We start from the raw sequence: 18,533 nt of genomic DNA, 5'->3' as shown, positions 1-18,533 counted from the left end.
AATAGTATATATATATTTAAAAACCAAATTTTAGGCACATTTTTTAAGAATGTCAGCTTTACAGAAACCATGACTACATCTCAATTTGGAAATTCATGAGAGTTTAATAAAAATTAATTGAATTGTCATGGAAAGGCTGAAGCTAGACAAAATAGAAAATGTTACTTCCCCATAGACCGTCATAGGTTTGTTTGCTGTATTGTGATCCTAGCAAACACCTTTTTAAAAATCACTGAGAGGAGTCCTTCGCTATGAGCCCTGCTGTTCTCATTAGAATGGATCTCCCCCAATGACACACCTGGTATCTGATATCTGCAGCAAGTACAAAGGCCAAACCCTGCAAACCTTCACTGAGTGCAGAATCTGGTCCATGCATGGTAGCGAGCAATAATGAGGTGGGCTGCCGAACCATAATTGCAGGTCACTGAGAGGTGTCTATGAAGCCTCTATAGCTTCCAGCAGGACGCTTGTCATTGCTCATACTTAGGTCATCATGATTTATCAACTTGAGGATCATCAGATTCCCAAAGCCAAAGATTTTACATATTCTGAGTATTTGGGAGAGGTACTGTCATTTACTTTGTCTTAATAACCCTTTACATTTTGATGGAGCTGGTTAATCTGATATGGCAGCATGTGAATTTTTCAGCTTCTGAAGAGTGTGTTAATTAAATACTCTTAACAGCCTGGAAAATATTGATGCATTCATCACTCTCTTCTCAACTAGAGAGAGAGCTGAAAGAGGAGGGTCAATGTCTTGGTTGCATTCTCCCCCAACCTAGAATACTGCCTTGATAGGAAATAAGAACTGATGGAAAAGAGGCAAAGATGCAGAGAAGTCATGGGATTACATAACTTTTAGCCTTTCACTTGAAAAAAAGTATTGAACACTTACTGGGCTCAGATGTTGGGAACACAGAGATCACAATTCCTCCAGAATTTCGCTTTCTATCAAACCTGCATCATGATTTTACCTGTGGATGAGGAAATAACTGCTCCAAATGAAGTATCAGATATATAGGCCATCTCAACAACTGACCATTCCATTTCTCTTACTTCTATTGTAATGCTATATATATTTAGTACCAAAAGAGTATGCATGTGGCCCTAGTTTTGTATCAACAAAATCTAAAGATTAGCCTAACAATCTCAGACAGTTGAAATAATTTTGGGATCATACTCTGCATTTTACCAGGTTTTAGGGGAGACATTTAAAAGGAATTTGACTTTTGTCCTTTAAAGATCTCTAAAGCAGACCAGACATGGTGGCTCATGCCTGTAATCCCAGCACTTTGGAAGGCCAAGGTCAGAGGCTTGCTTGAGGAAGACCAGCCTGGGCAACAAACATGGCAAGACCTCATCTCTACAAAAAAATTTCAAAAGTTAGCCAGGCCTAGTAGCACACATCTATAGTCCTGGCTACTCAGGAGACTGAGGCAGGAGGACCTCTTAAGCCCAGGAGTTTGAGGCTGCAGTTACATCAATGCACTCCAGCCTGAGTGACAGAGTGAGACCCAGTCTCAAAATAAATAAATAAATACATAAAATACATAAATAAATAAAACAAAAAACTCTAAAAACAATTCCTATTATATTACTTATCATGTTATTTTCATTAATTTGCATATAGCTCCAGCTCCTCTACTCAGCTACCTATTCCTTTAGGTAAGGGGTTTATTCATCTTTTTGTCCTTGTTTCTAATACAATAACGGATATATAAAAGTGTTAATAAAGTTGTTGATGTATAACAACAATAAATGTAGAAAAAAAGTGGTCTTGATGTATAAGAAACGATTGTCCATACTTTGAGAGGTTATGATTTAAATCATAGAAGAGAAAATTCAAATGAAGAGAAAGTAAATGGCATCAAAGAAGTGAATTTAAAATACTTTTTAAACATCCTGGGAACAAATGCAAAAGAGCACTGTGCTGCATGAGAGAAAATAGGAACTCCGGACTTCCCTTCGTAGTTCTTCATCTTCCAGTATGCAAGCCTGGGCTTTTTCACACAGTAATTTTATGGTCCTAAGAGCCGCAAAACGATCATCCTCAATGTGCAAACACTTTTGAAGTCTCTGCAACCATCATATTTGCTACTGTCCCATTAGCCAAAAAAGTCATATAGCTAAGCCCAGAGCGAGTTTACAAGCATACTCGCTAAAGGCGTGGATACAGGGAAACAAACACATTGGGACCCCAGCTGCAATCCATTTACCACAGAAGGGTAAGGATTCCCAATTATATCAGCCTCTGCTAATTCCATATCCTGTGGTTCCAGGTGTGCAAAAAATAAAACCTCGATATAACTGCATGCATACATGCACACACACGCACACACGCACACAGATCTAGAAAATACATAAAAATGCATTAATAATGCTTAATGTATGCTTCTGTATTTTAAAAAACATTTACATGTTTTTTTGCATTGCATGTGTATTTTGTTATTCAGCAAATCATCTGGAAGACAATAAAATGTGATTATGGATGAGGTTTCACCTTTTGTGCTTTTTATATTTCTTCTGTATTTTCCATGTTTTCTATAAAGCATATGAACTCTTTTATAATCAAATATGTGTGTGTGTGTGTGTGTGTGTGTGTGTGTGTGTCAACTACACTTTAAAAATCATAGGAGCTAGGCCACTAGAGTACTTCTCCATCTGGTTTTTCTTTATTATGACACCAGGAAGAAACAGCTGAAAAGTTGAGTTGATAACAAATTCTAAACAAAAATTTTTTTACTCCATCTACAAACTTTGTTTTGAAGTGTGCAGCTGTCACTGGTTGCCTGCTTGGTTTCCTTTCAGACGCCCTGCTGGCATTGAAGAGGAGTCTCTTTTATTTATCTGGTCAGAAGGAGCCCTTGAATTTACGGATGAAGGAGACACCCTGAGACCTTTCACGCTCTATGAATATCGGGTCAGAGCCTGTAACTCCAAGGGTTCCGTGGAGAGTCTGTGGTCATTAACACGAACTCTGGAAGCCCCACCTCAAGATTTTCCAGCTCCTTGGGCTCAAGTCACCAGTGCTCATTCAGTTCTGTTGAATTGGACAAAGCCAGAATCTCCCAATGGCATTATCTCCCATTACTGTGTGGTCTACCAGGAGAAACCCAACGATCCAACATTTAACAGCCCTACCGTGCATGCTTTCACAGTGATGGTAAGACCCTTGAAAAAATAACAGACATGCAGATTATCTGGTTAATATGTTGAAATTAATTTCCTTATCCAACTTCTCATTTTTCTTCACTTAGGGCTTAAATATATGAACATCTTTCACATGTGAAAAGTTGTAATGTAGTCATGGGGATAAGATACTGAACTGAGTATGAGGAGTTTTGGGGACCAGTTTGTAGACCACAACTAATTTTGATTACCTCAAAACCAATAAATACATTTTTTTATTCATAAAATTGCCTGATTTCCATTTTCCATATTTACTAAATGAGATTTTTTTTTTTTTTTTTTTTGAGACAGGCTTTCATTCTGCCACCCAGACTGGAGTGCAGTGGCGTGGTCTCAGCTCACCGCAGCCTCTGCCTCCTGGGTTCAAGCAATTCTCCTGCCTCAGCCTCCTGAGTAGCTGGGATTACAGATGCCCACCACTGCCCAACTAATTTTTGTATTTTTAGTTGGCCAGGCTAGTCTTGAACTCCTGACCTCAAGTGATCTGCCTGCCTCAGCCTCCCAAAGTTCCGGGATTACAGGCATGAGCCACCACACCTGGCCTAAATGGGAATAATTTAGTTTCTTGATTTCCATTTTCCACATATACTAAATGGGAATAATGTAACGCTTTCCTCCATACCTCATAGAAATCAGGTTCAGATGAAATTACATAGAATTATATATATACATATATGTAGTATGTGCATATATGTATGTGTATGTATGTGTGTATGTATATATGTGTGTGTATATATACATATATATATTTAAACATACACACACACACACACACACACATAAAAATTGCATGCACTAGAGCTTACTTATGATTTTTTTCAGGGATGGCCTCCTCTGGCCCATAAAACAACTTAACTCAGTTCACCTGATCAGCTAGTAGCTCCTGAGTGCTTTCTTTATGTACAGCATAGCTTCATGGTCTATGGGAGATACAGAAACAGGATGGTCCTTGTTGCAGGGAGTATTCTGTTTTATATCGCAGAGATTTAATTGCACATAAGGGGAAAAGAAGAAGAAAGAAGAAGCGGTTGAGTACAGCCTATAATGTCCACTACACTGGGTCTTAGATCCCAAACTCCACTATCTACTAGCTTTAAACCACAGCACAAGAGAGAGTAACATCATATACCAAGTGTCAGGCAAGAAGTGCTCTGGGAGATCAGCTCTCAAACTGAGATGCTTCATGGATAAGATTAAATTTTGTGGTCTTGGGAGTTAAATACAAATATGTGCCGAGACCTTATTAAGTGGGGAAAACCCTCAATAAGAACAAATAAGCAGACAAACTAAAACATTCTTTAAAAAAATAAAAAGACTATGTTTCTATGCTTTAAATCCTGGGAGGCCAATTTATATGAAGGTTATCTTATGGAGTATAACATTTATCAAAATATTTAAATTACAGTGGGCAAATATATTTTCATAAAACTCCAGAAGAGCCTTTTCGAATTAATAGTTTAAAGTACAATGTTTTCCCACTGTCCTCATGTTTAATTTTCTCATATGACTAAAAAATAAGCAATATGTAAATGAAAAGATCATTGTTTTCATTTTTATCTATTTCAGAATTAGTACTATATTTTTATTAGTAAATTACATACTAGAGTCTTTTATATTACATCTTCTAGTTTCTGCAAGCTCTGCCTCCTGGGTTTACGCCATTCTCCTGCCTCAGCCTCCCAAGTAGCTGGGACTACAGGGGCCCGCCACCTCACCCGGCTAATTTTTTGTATGTTTTTTAGTAGAGACAGGGTTTCACCGTGTTAGCCAGGATGGTCTCGATCTCCTGACCTTGTGATCCGCCCATCTCGGCCTCCCGAAGTGCTGGGATTACAGACTTGAGCCACCGCGCCCGGCCTAGAAGCAGTGTTCTTAAGCGTAAAAGGTATTTCTTAGTGGATATGTGATCCAGGAGGAAGTTGGTTACTTCCCACCATATCCTTCAAACTCATGTTCTAAACTTTCACCCTTAAAGTAAAATGTTTATGAATATACTGAAACACCCTTGTTAATAGCTTTCTGAATGAGGCACCTTAATTTAAATATGCTTTTATTGAAGGCACTGGGATTGCAGTGATTAAACCTCTGATCTTTTAAAATACAACTTTCAGGGGTATGAGTCTAATAATCGTTTAGTCTCCTGAAACACTTCTGTTGGAATTCCCTTGTGGAATATCTTGTAAGTCATCCCTTCATAACCAGCTTCATTTTAAAACACAAGATTTAAAGTATATGATGAATCCATGAACTCTGTTCTTTATTTAATCTTCTAGGCTGTATTTTTATCACACTAAAAAGCTTCTGAAAGAGGCAAGCCTATGACCCCAAGCTTTAAGTGGCACAGGGCTCTTTGCACATGGGCCCTCCCTGACGTGGCTTTCATTTTGACAGTCCAGTACTGGTGCACTCTTCTGTTTTTCCAAAGATTTTTTTTCTTGCAATGTCGAATAGAATAGCCAGAATAATTTTAAAAACAATACTTCTGTGTCCTATTTTTGAATGTGTATGTGTATATTCAAAGTGATCTCCCAAAATCAAAATCTTTGGCTCTCAGAATTCCAAGAGAAGGTTTCATTAGATTCACTAAGAAAGGTCCCACCTGATCTTTTCAAGCAAACAAGGACATCTTCCACAAAGCAGTCTGGGCAAGTGTTCAGACCTTCTGGCCACTGGACCATATTTTCAGGGCATCAGGGCCACTATGATTCTTTATGATATGACACCTTTGAAAGAAGTCATCCGGAAAATGAGCTAGTGTTTTTATATTTCATTTATTCCCACAGTCCCTGTGTAGGAGATTGTGTTCAATATTTTTGTTTAAAAGATATCTAGGCCGAGCGCTGTGGCCCATGCCTGTGATCCCAGCACTTTGGGAGACTAAGGCGGGCAGATCACAAGGTCAAGAGTTCGAGAACAGCCTGGCCCACATGGTGAAATCTTGTCTGTATTAAAAACACTATTTTTAGTATTTTTACTATTTGGAAGGCTGAGGCAGGAGAATTGCTTGAACCCAGGAGGCTGAGGTTGCAGTGAGCCAAGATCCTGCCACAGCACTCCAGCCTGGGAAACAGAGCAAGACTTCATTTCCAAAAAATGTAAAGGAAGTTCTATTACTTATCCAATGTTCTATACTCCTCACCATCACAGAAGAATGTTTCTTTTATCTCAGACAAATCCTTCCTCCTATAATTTAAGTCTACCTCCCTTTGTTCAGAGCAGCATGACTTCTCCATAGTAACATAATGGGCCTTCAGGGTCCAACAAATTATTGACAATTCCATCTGATTTGGCAAATAGTCATTGAGTACTATATTCAATATGTCAATATTTAATACCAAACTTAACTATGTTGTTGAAGTCTACTATGAGACTTGGCCCTTGAGCAGAGCAGAGACTGTGAGGAAAAATGAGTGATTAGTTCTGAGGCACAGCCTGTTACTGTTGGGCATTCTGGGTTTTTAAGCTTCTTGCAGATGTGTTTCTGCTGCCCATGTTTAGAAGACCCCATTTCATTTTAATGTTTGTATAAACTTAATGGGTCCCAGTGAAGTTTTGCTACCTGGATATATTGTACAGTGGTGAAATCTGGGCTTTTAGGGTAACCATCACACAAATAACATATATCATACCCATAAAGTCATTTATCATCCCTCACCCTGCTCCCTCCCTCCCTCCCACCCTTCCAAGTCTCCAGTGTCTATTATTCCACACCCTATGTCCACGTGTACACATTATGTAGTCCTACTTACAAGTGAGAACATGCAGTATTTGACTTTCTGTGTCTGAGTTATTTCGTGAGGATAATGGCCTATAGTTCTATCCATGTTGCTGCAAAAGACATGATTTCATTATCTTTTATGGCTGAGTAGTATTCTACAGTGTGTGTGTGTGTGTGTGTGTGTGTGTGTGTGTGTGTGTGTGTATTCATATATGTAATTATATTCTATGGTATGTAAAATTATTCCTATTTAGTAAATATGGAAAATGGAAATGGAAATCAGGAGATAGATATATATCTATATATAGATATATATATGTATATCACATTCTCTTTATGCAATCATCCATTGATGAACCCTTAGGTTGATTCAATACCTTTGCTATTGTGAATAGTGCTGTAATAAACATACAAATGCAGGTATCTTTTTTGATATAATGATTTATTTTCCTCTGGGTAGATGCCCAGCAGTGAAATTGCTGGATTGAAGGGTAATTCTACTTTTAGTTCTTTGAGAAATCTCTATATTATTGTCCATAGGGGTTGTAGAAGACTCCATTTTAAATCACTTTCCAAGTACTTTCCTAGATGTACTTACTATTTATCTAATTTCTGCAGCAGCTAAACACCTTTACTGTCTTCTTTCCTTTCTGTGCCTGTTGTAGGAAATTTTTCAAGTTTTTGTTTATTGCCCACTCTGGCTAAAATTCTTCAGGGCAAAGGAACTACAGTGCCTTCTCCATTAATGAGGCACAGAGTCCGTCCCCACAATTGCAGGATTGCAATTCAGTCCACAGACTCGTAAGAGGTACTGCTAATGCAATTAGCATTAGCTAATGCATTAGTCCCTTGTTTATTAAGATCTCTTGTCTGCCCAAGAGGCCACCAATAAATTGCCCATGTTGTGGTGCCATCACTAGCTTGCCCCAAGGTCCCCCTAGAGTTGTTTATAGACAGGTGGATGTTGCTGAGAGAGCCACATAAGACAGGTGCAATGGAGGCATGAATTCTGCTTGTGGTGGCAGTGGATGGAGAACTGGCAGTGGGGGCCCTCCATGGGGATGAGAAGCGTATGTGTTGGCAGGAACAACAGCAGCGGCAGCAGCAGCAGAGGCAGCAGGAGCAGAGAAATGGAAAGAGTGTGGGTTTTAATGCATCACTAGCTGCTCTCCCAACCTCATGAAAAGTTTCACCTCCCTACTCATCTCTATGTAGGTCTTTCTAAGGAAGAAAGAGGGAGATCAAGATTCTTGGGGTCTCTTTAGACCGATACCTTCCATTATTGAAAACAGCGTTAGTTAGAAGGCCTTAAACTCCCTTCCCAATTAGCTCTGTGATGAATTGTGCGGTGTCAGGAAAGAAACTGTATTTAGCCTTGCTTGGCATGCAGGAGTTCCATGGTGGTATTTACAGGGAACACTCCTGGCAAGGTTGACGATATTGCTACCACCATTTGGGTTTGTTTGCTTTTTCTCACTGGCACCTGCCATTGTGCTGGCAGAAATAAATCTGAGAATTTGGGATTTTAAAGAAAAAGTGGTTTACCTATTATCTGTCCCCTAACTATATCCTTGCTTGTTACACGGGGTTATAAAACGTCAAGTCCAGATCATGCATTTGCCCAGTATTCTGAAAAATAAATGGTGCTTCGCTCTGTGTAGAATCAAGCATAAGGTGCTGAGAAATAAGCAAATTATATGGGTCACTAAAAATTGGCTTCCACTCTGGGAATAAAATCCAGAATTACTAACTCTAGTTTCTAGATTCTAGCTGCCAGGCTTCCTTTCCCAATGTCAGGGAGGAGGTAGTCAAAATTTCCTCAAGGGTTTGTTTCCTATATCTTTATCATTAAGTAGATATGTGGCAAAAATAATAGCAATATAATAAAATAGATATTTCACAATTGCCATATTATGAAGGGTGTGTAAGTAAATTGATAAATTTATTTTTAATCCCATTTTCATTTTGGCTTAGATAACATAAAATATTACTGCTCTTTACATATGATCTTAAATTAGTTGCAGCTCTTTTTAATTTGATGATTCTTAGCCTTTTCTCCCTAGACACATTTATTAGACAACAAAAATACTCTGGGAGACGTAGTTTTCCAAAAGGACTCCTTTGGTGACTATCTTTCTAATATGAAGAAAAATTTGGTAATGAAAATAATTACCATATTTCCTGTGTCGGTTCTATAAACTGAGATTTTCACATTTTATAATAAGAAATACCTGTGTCATTCTTTTATGTAAAAGATACAAAACATGGATGAGTAAATATCACACAAAACAATGAATATTTGTTGGCATAACCCTTTTTTTTTAAGAGACAGGGTCTTGCGCTATCACACAGGCTGCCATGCAGTGACACCATGATAGCTCACTGCAGCCTTGATGTCCTGCACTCAAGTGATCCACCCCACTCAGCCTCCCAAGTAGCTGGGACTACAGGTGCATGCCACCATGCCCAGCTAATTTCTTTTAATTTTTTGGTAGAGATTGTGTCTCACTAAATTGCCCCAGCTGGTCTCAAATTCCCGGCCTCAAGAGATCCTCCCACTGTGGCATCCCAAAGTGTTGGAATTATAGGCTTGAGCCACTGCCCATGGCAAAACTTTTTAGTTGTGATGGTATTTGGGGTTTAATATTAATGTTTCATTTACTTGCCTTACAAATTAGAGTTTCAGACAAACATGTATTTGTCTGAAATTCATAAATACATATCAAGAATCTACCTTTTGCTCAACATTATTAGGGATGAAAACCATGTAAGTCTTTTTGAATTTTATGTAATTACTTCTTTGAAAGAGCCATATTTTTCTCCAACCACTTTATCCCAGCAAGCTCCATCAGGACTCCCTTGCTCACCCATCAGTAACATCTAAGGCAGGTTCCGTGGTTTTCCAGTCACTTTTCAGTAACAAGGATCAGTGCAACTGGTGATCAAGACTGATTTCAGGTGTTTTTTAAAAACTTCAGTCTAGGCCAGGGGCAATGGCTCATGCCTTTAATCTCAGCACTTTGGGAGGCCAAGGTGGGCGGATTACCTGAGGTCAGGCATTCAAGACCAGCCTGGCCAACGTGTTGAAATCTTGTCTCTAGTAAAAATACAAAAATGAGCCAGGCATGGTGGCTGGAGCCTGTAATTCCAGCTACTCGGGAGGCTGAGGCAGGGGAATTGCTTGAACCCGGGAGGCAGAGTCTGCAGAGTCAAGATTGCCATTACACTCCAGCCTGGGTGACAGAGCAAGACTATGTCTTAAACAACAACAACAACAACAATTCCGGTCTAAATTAAAACCTGATTTGTTCTTAAGGATCTACAGTGGGGAAAGAGGTCATGGTCATTTTCCTCTTTCTTCAGTTCCCTCTTCTTCTCTTATTTATTTCCCCCAGGATCATGGCATAAAAAGAAAGAATTAGACAAAAAGGAACAGAGCTTTACTCAACAACATTGCTGTAATTAATCTTCTATTAATTTTGAGGGAGCAGATGCCTCATGGTGGGTTATATAGGGGTCCCCATAGGAAATTATATGCCTCATAGTCCACTGATGTAGGCAATACACTCTCTGGCTAATTTCTTACTATTTGTTATTATCCAAGAGGTCCACTCTACAATCTTTTTGGCCTCTGGGGGCCCCTCTCCCAAGCAAGCAGTATACTCTCTGACTAATTTCTTACTATTTGTTATTGTCCAAGAGATCTGTCCTACAACCTTTTTGGCCTCTGGGGGCCCCTCTCCCAAGCAGGCAGCCAATATCAAGTCCTATCATGTTGACAAAACTCGTTCCTTTCTTGGCACCCACTAGGACTGCAGAAAACTTTGGTTCCACCAAATAATGAAGGTACAGCTTGTCCAGTACTATATTCTCTGCTTGACCTATCATGCTGGATGAGACCTAGCCAGTCTTCCAACTTTGGAATTCATTGACTAAGACACAGGTTTTAGCTTAGGTGTTAGCCTATTATCCCTAAACTCTGGGATCACTTAAGGATTACAGAAGACCCTTTCCACTCTAGTCATTGCATCAAAATTGTCCTATGAGTTTCATCAGTGCAGTAGGAAGCCTCTTGCCAAGACCAGACTGTTCATCTCACTTTTCTTGCAACACCCCCAGTTTCTTCAAGAGCTTCTCTTGGATATTCCTTGTATGCCTTGAAAGGGGAATGTGGAGAAATCCCATTCCCTCCCTGAAGTGGGAAGGATATAACCAAAGTCTCTTTATTCTCCATTGAATCCCCTTCTTTATTTTTTTTTTTTTTTTATGAACTTGGGTCTTCTCATATAGGTTGTCTACATAGATCTTCATAGGAAGATGGAGCTGTTTTTTCCATAAGTCCTGCGGTGATACATCTAGCTGTTCCAGTGGAGTTACTTACCACCTATTTTTCTAAAGTATACTCATTATTCTCCAATACAGTTCTATGTCACATCCTGTTATATAACTAAATGGACCTATTCTCTTTCTAGTTGCGCAAGCCAGATCATTTTTGAGTCCTCCCTCTTCCTTACTTCCATATCAATTCTTCACTGAGTACTATTGATTCTATTTCCACACCATATCTTAAATCCTTCCACTTGAAGACAACATTAGGATCTTCACACACGTTAATCCCTCCTCCTGGAATGGTGGCTCATTCTATAATTCATCTGTCCTCATTCTTACTCATCAAGTCTGAACTAAAATGTCATTTATCTCATAGGGCTGCTGCAATGACTAATAAATTAATGCATATGCAAAGTACCATAAATGGCAATATAAATAGACTATAAACCTTTAGCAGTCCTTCTATTTGAAAAAACAGAGACTGGAATAAATTAGCAAATGTAGATAAGGTTCTGGTCTGTCTAGGCAACTGTACTAATTTGGTCACGAGTGAAAAACCTTATGTTTTATGCATTTTAAGTGTTCCTCACCTTGCAACAAAACTCTGCGCTTGCAAATTTACATGTTTCCTGATACCACATTGTCAATTTCCACGTAATTTTCCAAATACTGGATTAGGTTCTATTTCCTTTCTAAACTGCCTGAAGCAAGAACATGCTTTTTTTTTTTTTGTCTCCTGAGGTTTATTACAGTCTTATCCCTGGCCCCCCTGCCCCAACAACATCACATACCTGCCAGTATAAGAGCCCTCCTCAGGAGATTTCCACCCCATATGTAGTTCTGTTTACCTGCCATGACACTCTTAGGACCCTGCCCTTTCCCTTAGATCTGGGATTATATCAGCAGAACATGATGAGGTATTTTGGTCACACACACACACACACACACACACACACACACACACTCACACTTCTCAAATCATACAAATGGATTATGCCAAATTGGCATCTACCTACTTCCCCTATGCCAAATAGTAGTTCATCAGTACATGAGGGACAGTTAGTTGGTGGGGAGACTGTTTGACCTGTGGGTCAAGTATGTTGCTATTTTCTGGCCTTTAACCAACTTGTAAGAAAACCCTCTTCAGACACCTAAGACTCCTGTGGAGCCTTGTCAAAAATGTGTGTGAAAGTAAAATGAACTAGTCCACATACTAACAGGCCCAGGCCATAAATTCAGAATACATGCCATTTAGCAGAGACAGCAAGCTGTAAATGGCAGTGAAGGGCAGAAGTTAATTGAACTACTCTGCTCTTGTCACAAATGGAAAGTAGCCGCTACCTGAAACAAGATGGCTGCCCCTGAAGTACCCTATTACAGCCAAGAGATCATATCCTTAGCTCTGCAAGGGCTTATGGGTGAGGGGGAAATCATACACAGATGACCAATTTTTTTATGGTTCACAGCCGATCAAAGTGAAATTCAGCAGCTGTTCAGGACAAGTGACCACTGTAACGGCCGTAATATAACCTACTAAATAGAGAGGGAATTGCATTAGAGCAAGAGGTTAGCTGTGATTATCGGCAGGTGAGTGCTTTATTGAAGTTGAAAGACCATTAACATTGATAGAGTAATTATTTCAACTTGAAAGTAATTACCTTGATGGGTGATAACTTCTCTAGTGTTCCCAGATTTGATTGGGCCAAACAATTGTGAGCTCCTGAAGCCTAGAAAAAACTTACAACAATACTGTGATTTTTAAATTACTGAAACCACTGTTGGAATATTCTAATTATGCCGAACAGTGAAAAGATTTTGCCTTACACAACCTAGTGACCTCTCATGTAGAAAGAGACATTTGCTTTTTAATCCAAATGCAGTGACCCACACCCACCACCTGTGAATACATATGTGATGGGTTTGCAAATGAATCTTTTTATCTCGATATAATTTTTAAGGTGAAACATCTTGTTAGTGCTGTGCCCATACTAAGCTAGAACTGCTGGCATTTTTGATCATATCTATGGACTAGAAGGCTCCAGAATGGCAACTATCTTCTATCTTTGTCACAGAGGGTTTAAATTTGCATAAATTAAATATTTTGATGACTACACACAAATTAGGATTTCTGGATGCCACGTATTTTGGATCCCAAATTTCAGATATTACCTAGTTACATAATTCAGTTGTTTCAATAACTTTCTCGCCTGATGTTATGCAGCTCCACCACAAACACTCCATTGTCAGGGAATTTTCTGTTTACCTACACTGGACATCAGCAAACAAAATTAAAGTTGAAAACCAGGGCTATTGCTTCTCTGCAGTCTCATGAATATATGAAAATTGCAAGTTATTTGCAATTGAGGACCAAGACACATCAAATCTAATTCAGTACTCTTTTGAGAATCTACTTGGTCCAGAAGCTGTAACAGATACAAACAAATGAGAAATAGACTTTTCTCTCTGAAATTCGTCATGTATTTGGAGAAACAATAAGAAAAGAGACAAATTACAATGTAATAAGCAATCATTTTGTCATGCATGGTATTGATTGTACTTATAAATAGTTAAAAGGACCTAGGAGGACTCTAGCGCATACTCCTGATTCCAAACCCAGCACTCATTCTGTGGAACCACAAACCATTGACAGAACAAACACAGGCATCATGATTCTTAGTCACGTTGTCAGAAAAGATGAATGTGACATCACCTTAACGTTCCTGGATGATTCCGTAGACCTTTCTGTCATCTTGGCAGGGTTTGATCAGATGATCAGCCAATGAATGACTATCTTTTTGGCAGCACTTCCCAGGAGTTTTTCTAATCAAAATCTCAGACTCTCCTAGGGACAAAACAGGTTTCTACTTGTTGTCTAAGAGCCAATAAGGAATGTTTTACCAAGCAGTTAATGGGTTTCCTTCATCTCCCCATCTCGGCTCTGAATTCCTCTCCATAGACAAAGTCGTTTGGTCTTTCTTTCAGAAATTACCGTAGGGTAGGAATCTCTGCAAAGCCCAAAGACATTTGCCAACTGAAAAGTAATATAACGGGCTTGAATTTGGTAAAAGAGCGAAGGATTGAGACAAAAACATACCACTTGGTAAAGTATAAAAATTTGTGAATTGAATTGTAAATCTTGCCGTTAAGCCAACCAAAGAGTAGTGAAATCTGACCAATCTGACAGCACATCAGAGTTCTTAGCACAGCAGGCTCACCGTGTGTCATATACAGCCAGGCTAAAGATTGTATTAAGGACCCCCTTAGGTACTCTGAATTTAAAATAAGTGTAATAACTCATTTTTAAACATTTTATATGATACTTGAATTATTAAATATTCACATTACAAAATCAGAGAGTTTTAATCCATTCAAAAGGGTGTGTTGTCTAACACTGAAAGATAATGGTCATGTCTAGATAGTAAAATTACAAGTATATTTTTAACAGATGTAAATGTTACTTTTTGACAAGACACAAGTAATGAATTTTATCGTACAAGTTCCTATTGGGTGATTATGATACAGAGTTTTATTTTTGCTAAAGCAATTACTAATGTCATGGCTGGATACCTGTGCCCATTAGTGGCTGGTTCTGTGTTTTTTTAGGATGGTTATTGATCTCTTGCTGAGCTGAGATTCAGGTTTTATGCCAGATAGCTTGATTAATGGGTTGGTTTCTATAAGTGGACTGAATGGGGATAGAAAGCAGGGGCAGCCTGCTCTGCCAACCCCAAATCCGTCAAGACGCATAGCTCATTATGAAACAGTTATCAAGGATACATGAAAAATTAATTGGGCTCAGTTTGATTCTGAAAAGAATCGGCTTTCTACTTGGCGGACCCCCCCACCCCACTCTTTCCAGATGTTGTGCACCAGCCCCTAGAGAAACAGCAAAGGGAGATGTATTAATACATTGTATTGATTAGATCAAGACCCCTGACAGTTATTTGTAGAGATACCATCTGGCTGCTGTTCGAATTCCTTCACCAAAAACAGGACGTGACATGTTATTAATCTCAACTCTCTAAGTATAGACAGTTGCCTTTTCTGCTAAACCGCATTTTACCATTCCGTAGGAGATGGAGGCAGACCTGAAGGGTGCAGAAATTAAGGTTATTACACAAATTGAGCCATATGGTCCAAATATTTCAGCAAGAAAATTGCCAGGCAATAAAAATTGCTCCTGCCTTCCTAATGGTGTAAATTACAGTTTAACCATGGCTCTAATGATGTCCTTCTGCCGCGCTTAACTACTGTTACATGAAGGACATTGTTTTAAAAATATAAAAAACAAGTAAATGCCAGCAGCGTGTTTTACAATCTGTTAGTGTGTCATTAAGAACACTGTCAGAATTACATAAACATAATGGCAGGCAACCCAGCATACAAAGGAACTCGTATGGAAATAGAAAGTGTCTTGAAAACTCTTCATTATCTCTGGAATGTCAAGAGCACCGTCCCCTTTGGAAGTTTTCCAGGGAGAAAAGCCCTGTCCATCTAGTGCTTTATTCTAATTCTCATGTGTGTCCCAACAGCAGTGTTTTCTAAATCAAGTGTCACAATTCATAGTGTGCCTAAGTACACATCTGGTACCACAACCCTGTCCATGTACAAAAAATGAAACAGATAAGGTGAGGAGAGAGCTAACGAATTCTAAACAAAATGATAGAAGTTAACCTTTTGAAGTATTTTTTTGTTTTTGGGGAAAAGCGTTAAGACTCCACTATCTTCCTTAATGATGACATCAAGAATTAAAAGCATAATTTCTATCCTCAGCAAACTAACCCAGGAACAGAAAACCAAATACTGCATGTTCTCACTTGTAAGTGGGAGCTGAACAATGAGAATACATGGACACAGGGAGGGGAACAACACACACTGGGGCCTATTGTGGGGGTGAGGGGAGGAAGAGCATCAGGATAAGTAGCTAATGCATGCTGGGCTTAATACCTAGGTGATGGGTTAATAGGTGCAGCAAACCACCATGGCACACGTTTACCTATGTAACAAATCCGTACATCCTGCATGTGTATCCTGGAACTTTAAATTAAATTAAATTTTAAAAGTATAATTTCTGCCATCCCACTATTTGGGGCATGATATTAAGAGGCAGCTTACTTAAGATAATCATAAATCTTTGGGAATTACAGTAAAGACCATTAATATTTGAGTAAGGCATCAACCCTTCAAATATTTTTAGACCTATTACACCAAAAACACCTTGGCACTTAAAAATTCCATATAGGTCATATCAATGTTTTATTCTCTAAAATTGCAAAATTCTCCAACTTTTTGGTCTTCTAAGATGTTATAAACACAATTTGTTAAAGTAAAAGTCCAGATAAAAGTTTGTAGAAAAATTTAAAGAAAAAACTACTTTTAATTCCCAGTGGAGAGTTGCCTTATCTTTAAGCCCTTTTTTCTTCTCCATTTCCCCAAAGGGAAAAAGACCAGGATATAATTTGCCCTTTAAACTAAAAAAGAAAAAAGAGAGGGAAAAAACCTAGGAAACCAAAAAATTATTCTTTTGCATGCATGCATTAAAATTAATGAGAACCCATTAAGTTATTATTTCCTCATGGCACAAAGGGCAGGGCTAGTAATCTTTTGACTAGAGCATCCTCTGCCTGGAAAGCTCTGCTCCAGGCGTCCCCGTGGTTGGCTCCCACACTTTCTTCTGGTCTTAACTGAAAAGTTACTATCACTAAAGCCTTACCTGACCTACTCAGCTACAATTTCACTCCCCTCTCCTTCACACACACTTTCTATTCCTCTTCCCTGCTTTATTTTTCTCTTTAATATTTAGCTTTTACTTCTGGTTTCTTGCTAACCTATAATCATATTTCAGAAATTGTTTTTCAAATGCTTTGCAATGCTTCATATTTCACCTAAAAGGAAATCTGTATGTTTACAGCTAAATCAAACTGAGAAAGCATCGTTTATATATTCCAATTTCAATTTATAAGCTGACAACTTCCACATGAAACATATTGTGGACACTTTATACATGCCATCTTATTTCACCTCAATAACCAATCTGTGGAGTATTATTACCTAAATTTATTAATGAGGAAATGGAAACTCAGAGAGGTTAAGTAACATACCCAAGGTCACACAGCTAGCTGCAGAGTTGGGTTTTGATTGCAGCTCTCTCAGTGTCTAAAGCCTTTTCTTTCTATTATCCAGTATTGCTTCTTGAGTTTCAGCCTAGAGGAGCAATTGTTATTTATGAAAAGCTAAACATCAATGAAAGCCACAAATTATAGTTCAACAGGACAAAGAGATGCTACAGAGCTTGATATGATTCATTGCCTAGTATAAATACAGAAAACAATTGATAAAAGATTCAAACAATTAAAAGTTCACTTGGACTGGAAAAGTTCAGAGAAGGCTTTTGGGAGAGGTCTGTCCTTTGAACAGCTGGTGAAATTCAAATCGAAGAAAAGTAGAACAGACATTACCTTATTCAGGCAAAGAAACAGAAGCCTGGTTTTGAAACATCTGATGGCAAGTCTCTGCTTCAGGAGGTCACGTGGGGAACATTTTTCCAATATGCCCCCATTAATTGGGCTGATATTAAAACAACTGATTTAAAATATATATATCAAAATGCTCCCAAGAGATGCCTAGCAGAGCTATTGAGTGAGGTGGTTAGCAGCATGGGTTGGGGTCAGGAAACATGGATTAGAGACTGGCTCTGGCTTTTTTTCTCATTGTGTGCCTTCAGGAGGTTATGCCTAACAGCGCACTCCTCAGAGAGGCAGCACCTCTTAGAGTCACAGGAACTGAGACAACACTCAGTAAATAGTGGCGAGTATGATTCAAAATAGGTTTTCAGAGAAGAAATCAGCACATGAAGATATGATGGTGTCATAGTGTGTTGACAGGGTCCTGTCTGGAGATACTACTCCAGAATTTCAAAAAAAGAAAAAGTTTTCTTCTGGCCGGGCACTGTGGCTCACGCCTGTAATCCCAGCACTTTGGGAAGCCGAGGTGGGCAGATCACCTGAGGTCGGGAGTTTGAGACCAGCCTGGTCAACATGGTGAAACCCCATCTCTACTAAAAACACAAAAAATAGCCAGGCATGGTTGTGATCACCTGTAATCCCAGCTACTTGGGAGGCTGAGGCAGGGAGAATTGCTTGAACTCAGGAGGTAGAGGTTGCAGTGCACCGAGATCTGCCAGTGCACTCCAGCCTGCGTGACAGAGCAAGACTCCATCAAAAAAAGGAAAGGAAAGGCAGGGGAGGGGAGGGGAAGGGAGGGGAGGGGAGGGGAGGAGAGGAGAGGAGAGGAGAGG

General features: G+C 39.1%; 1 protein-coding gene across 1 annotated transcript in view; it reads left to right on the top strand.

The window, feature by feature from the left end:
* USH2A (usherin) overlaps window positions 1-18,533 on the top strand; it is a 798,346-nt gene that overhangs the window by 693,775 nt on the left and 86,038 nt on the right. The window contains exon 60 of the mRNA XM_023203737.1: window positions 2,809-3,163. Coding sequence (XP_023059505.1) covers window positions 2,809-3,163 — 355 coding nt within the window. The remainder of the gene's footprint in view (window positions 1-2,808; window positions 3,164-18,533) is intronic.

This window comes from Piliocolobus tephrosceles, chromosome 1 (assembly GCF_002776525.5).
Source record: "Piliocolobus tephrosceles isolate RC106 chromosome 1, ASM277652v3, whole genome shotgun sequence".
NCBI lineage: Eukaryota > Metazoa > Chordata > Mammalia > Primates > Cercopithecidae > Piliocolobus > Piliocolobus tephrosceles.
The sequence above is the reverse complement of the archived record's forward strand: the minus strand, read 5'-3'. Positions and strand labels throughout refer to the sequence as shown.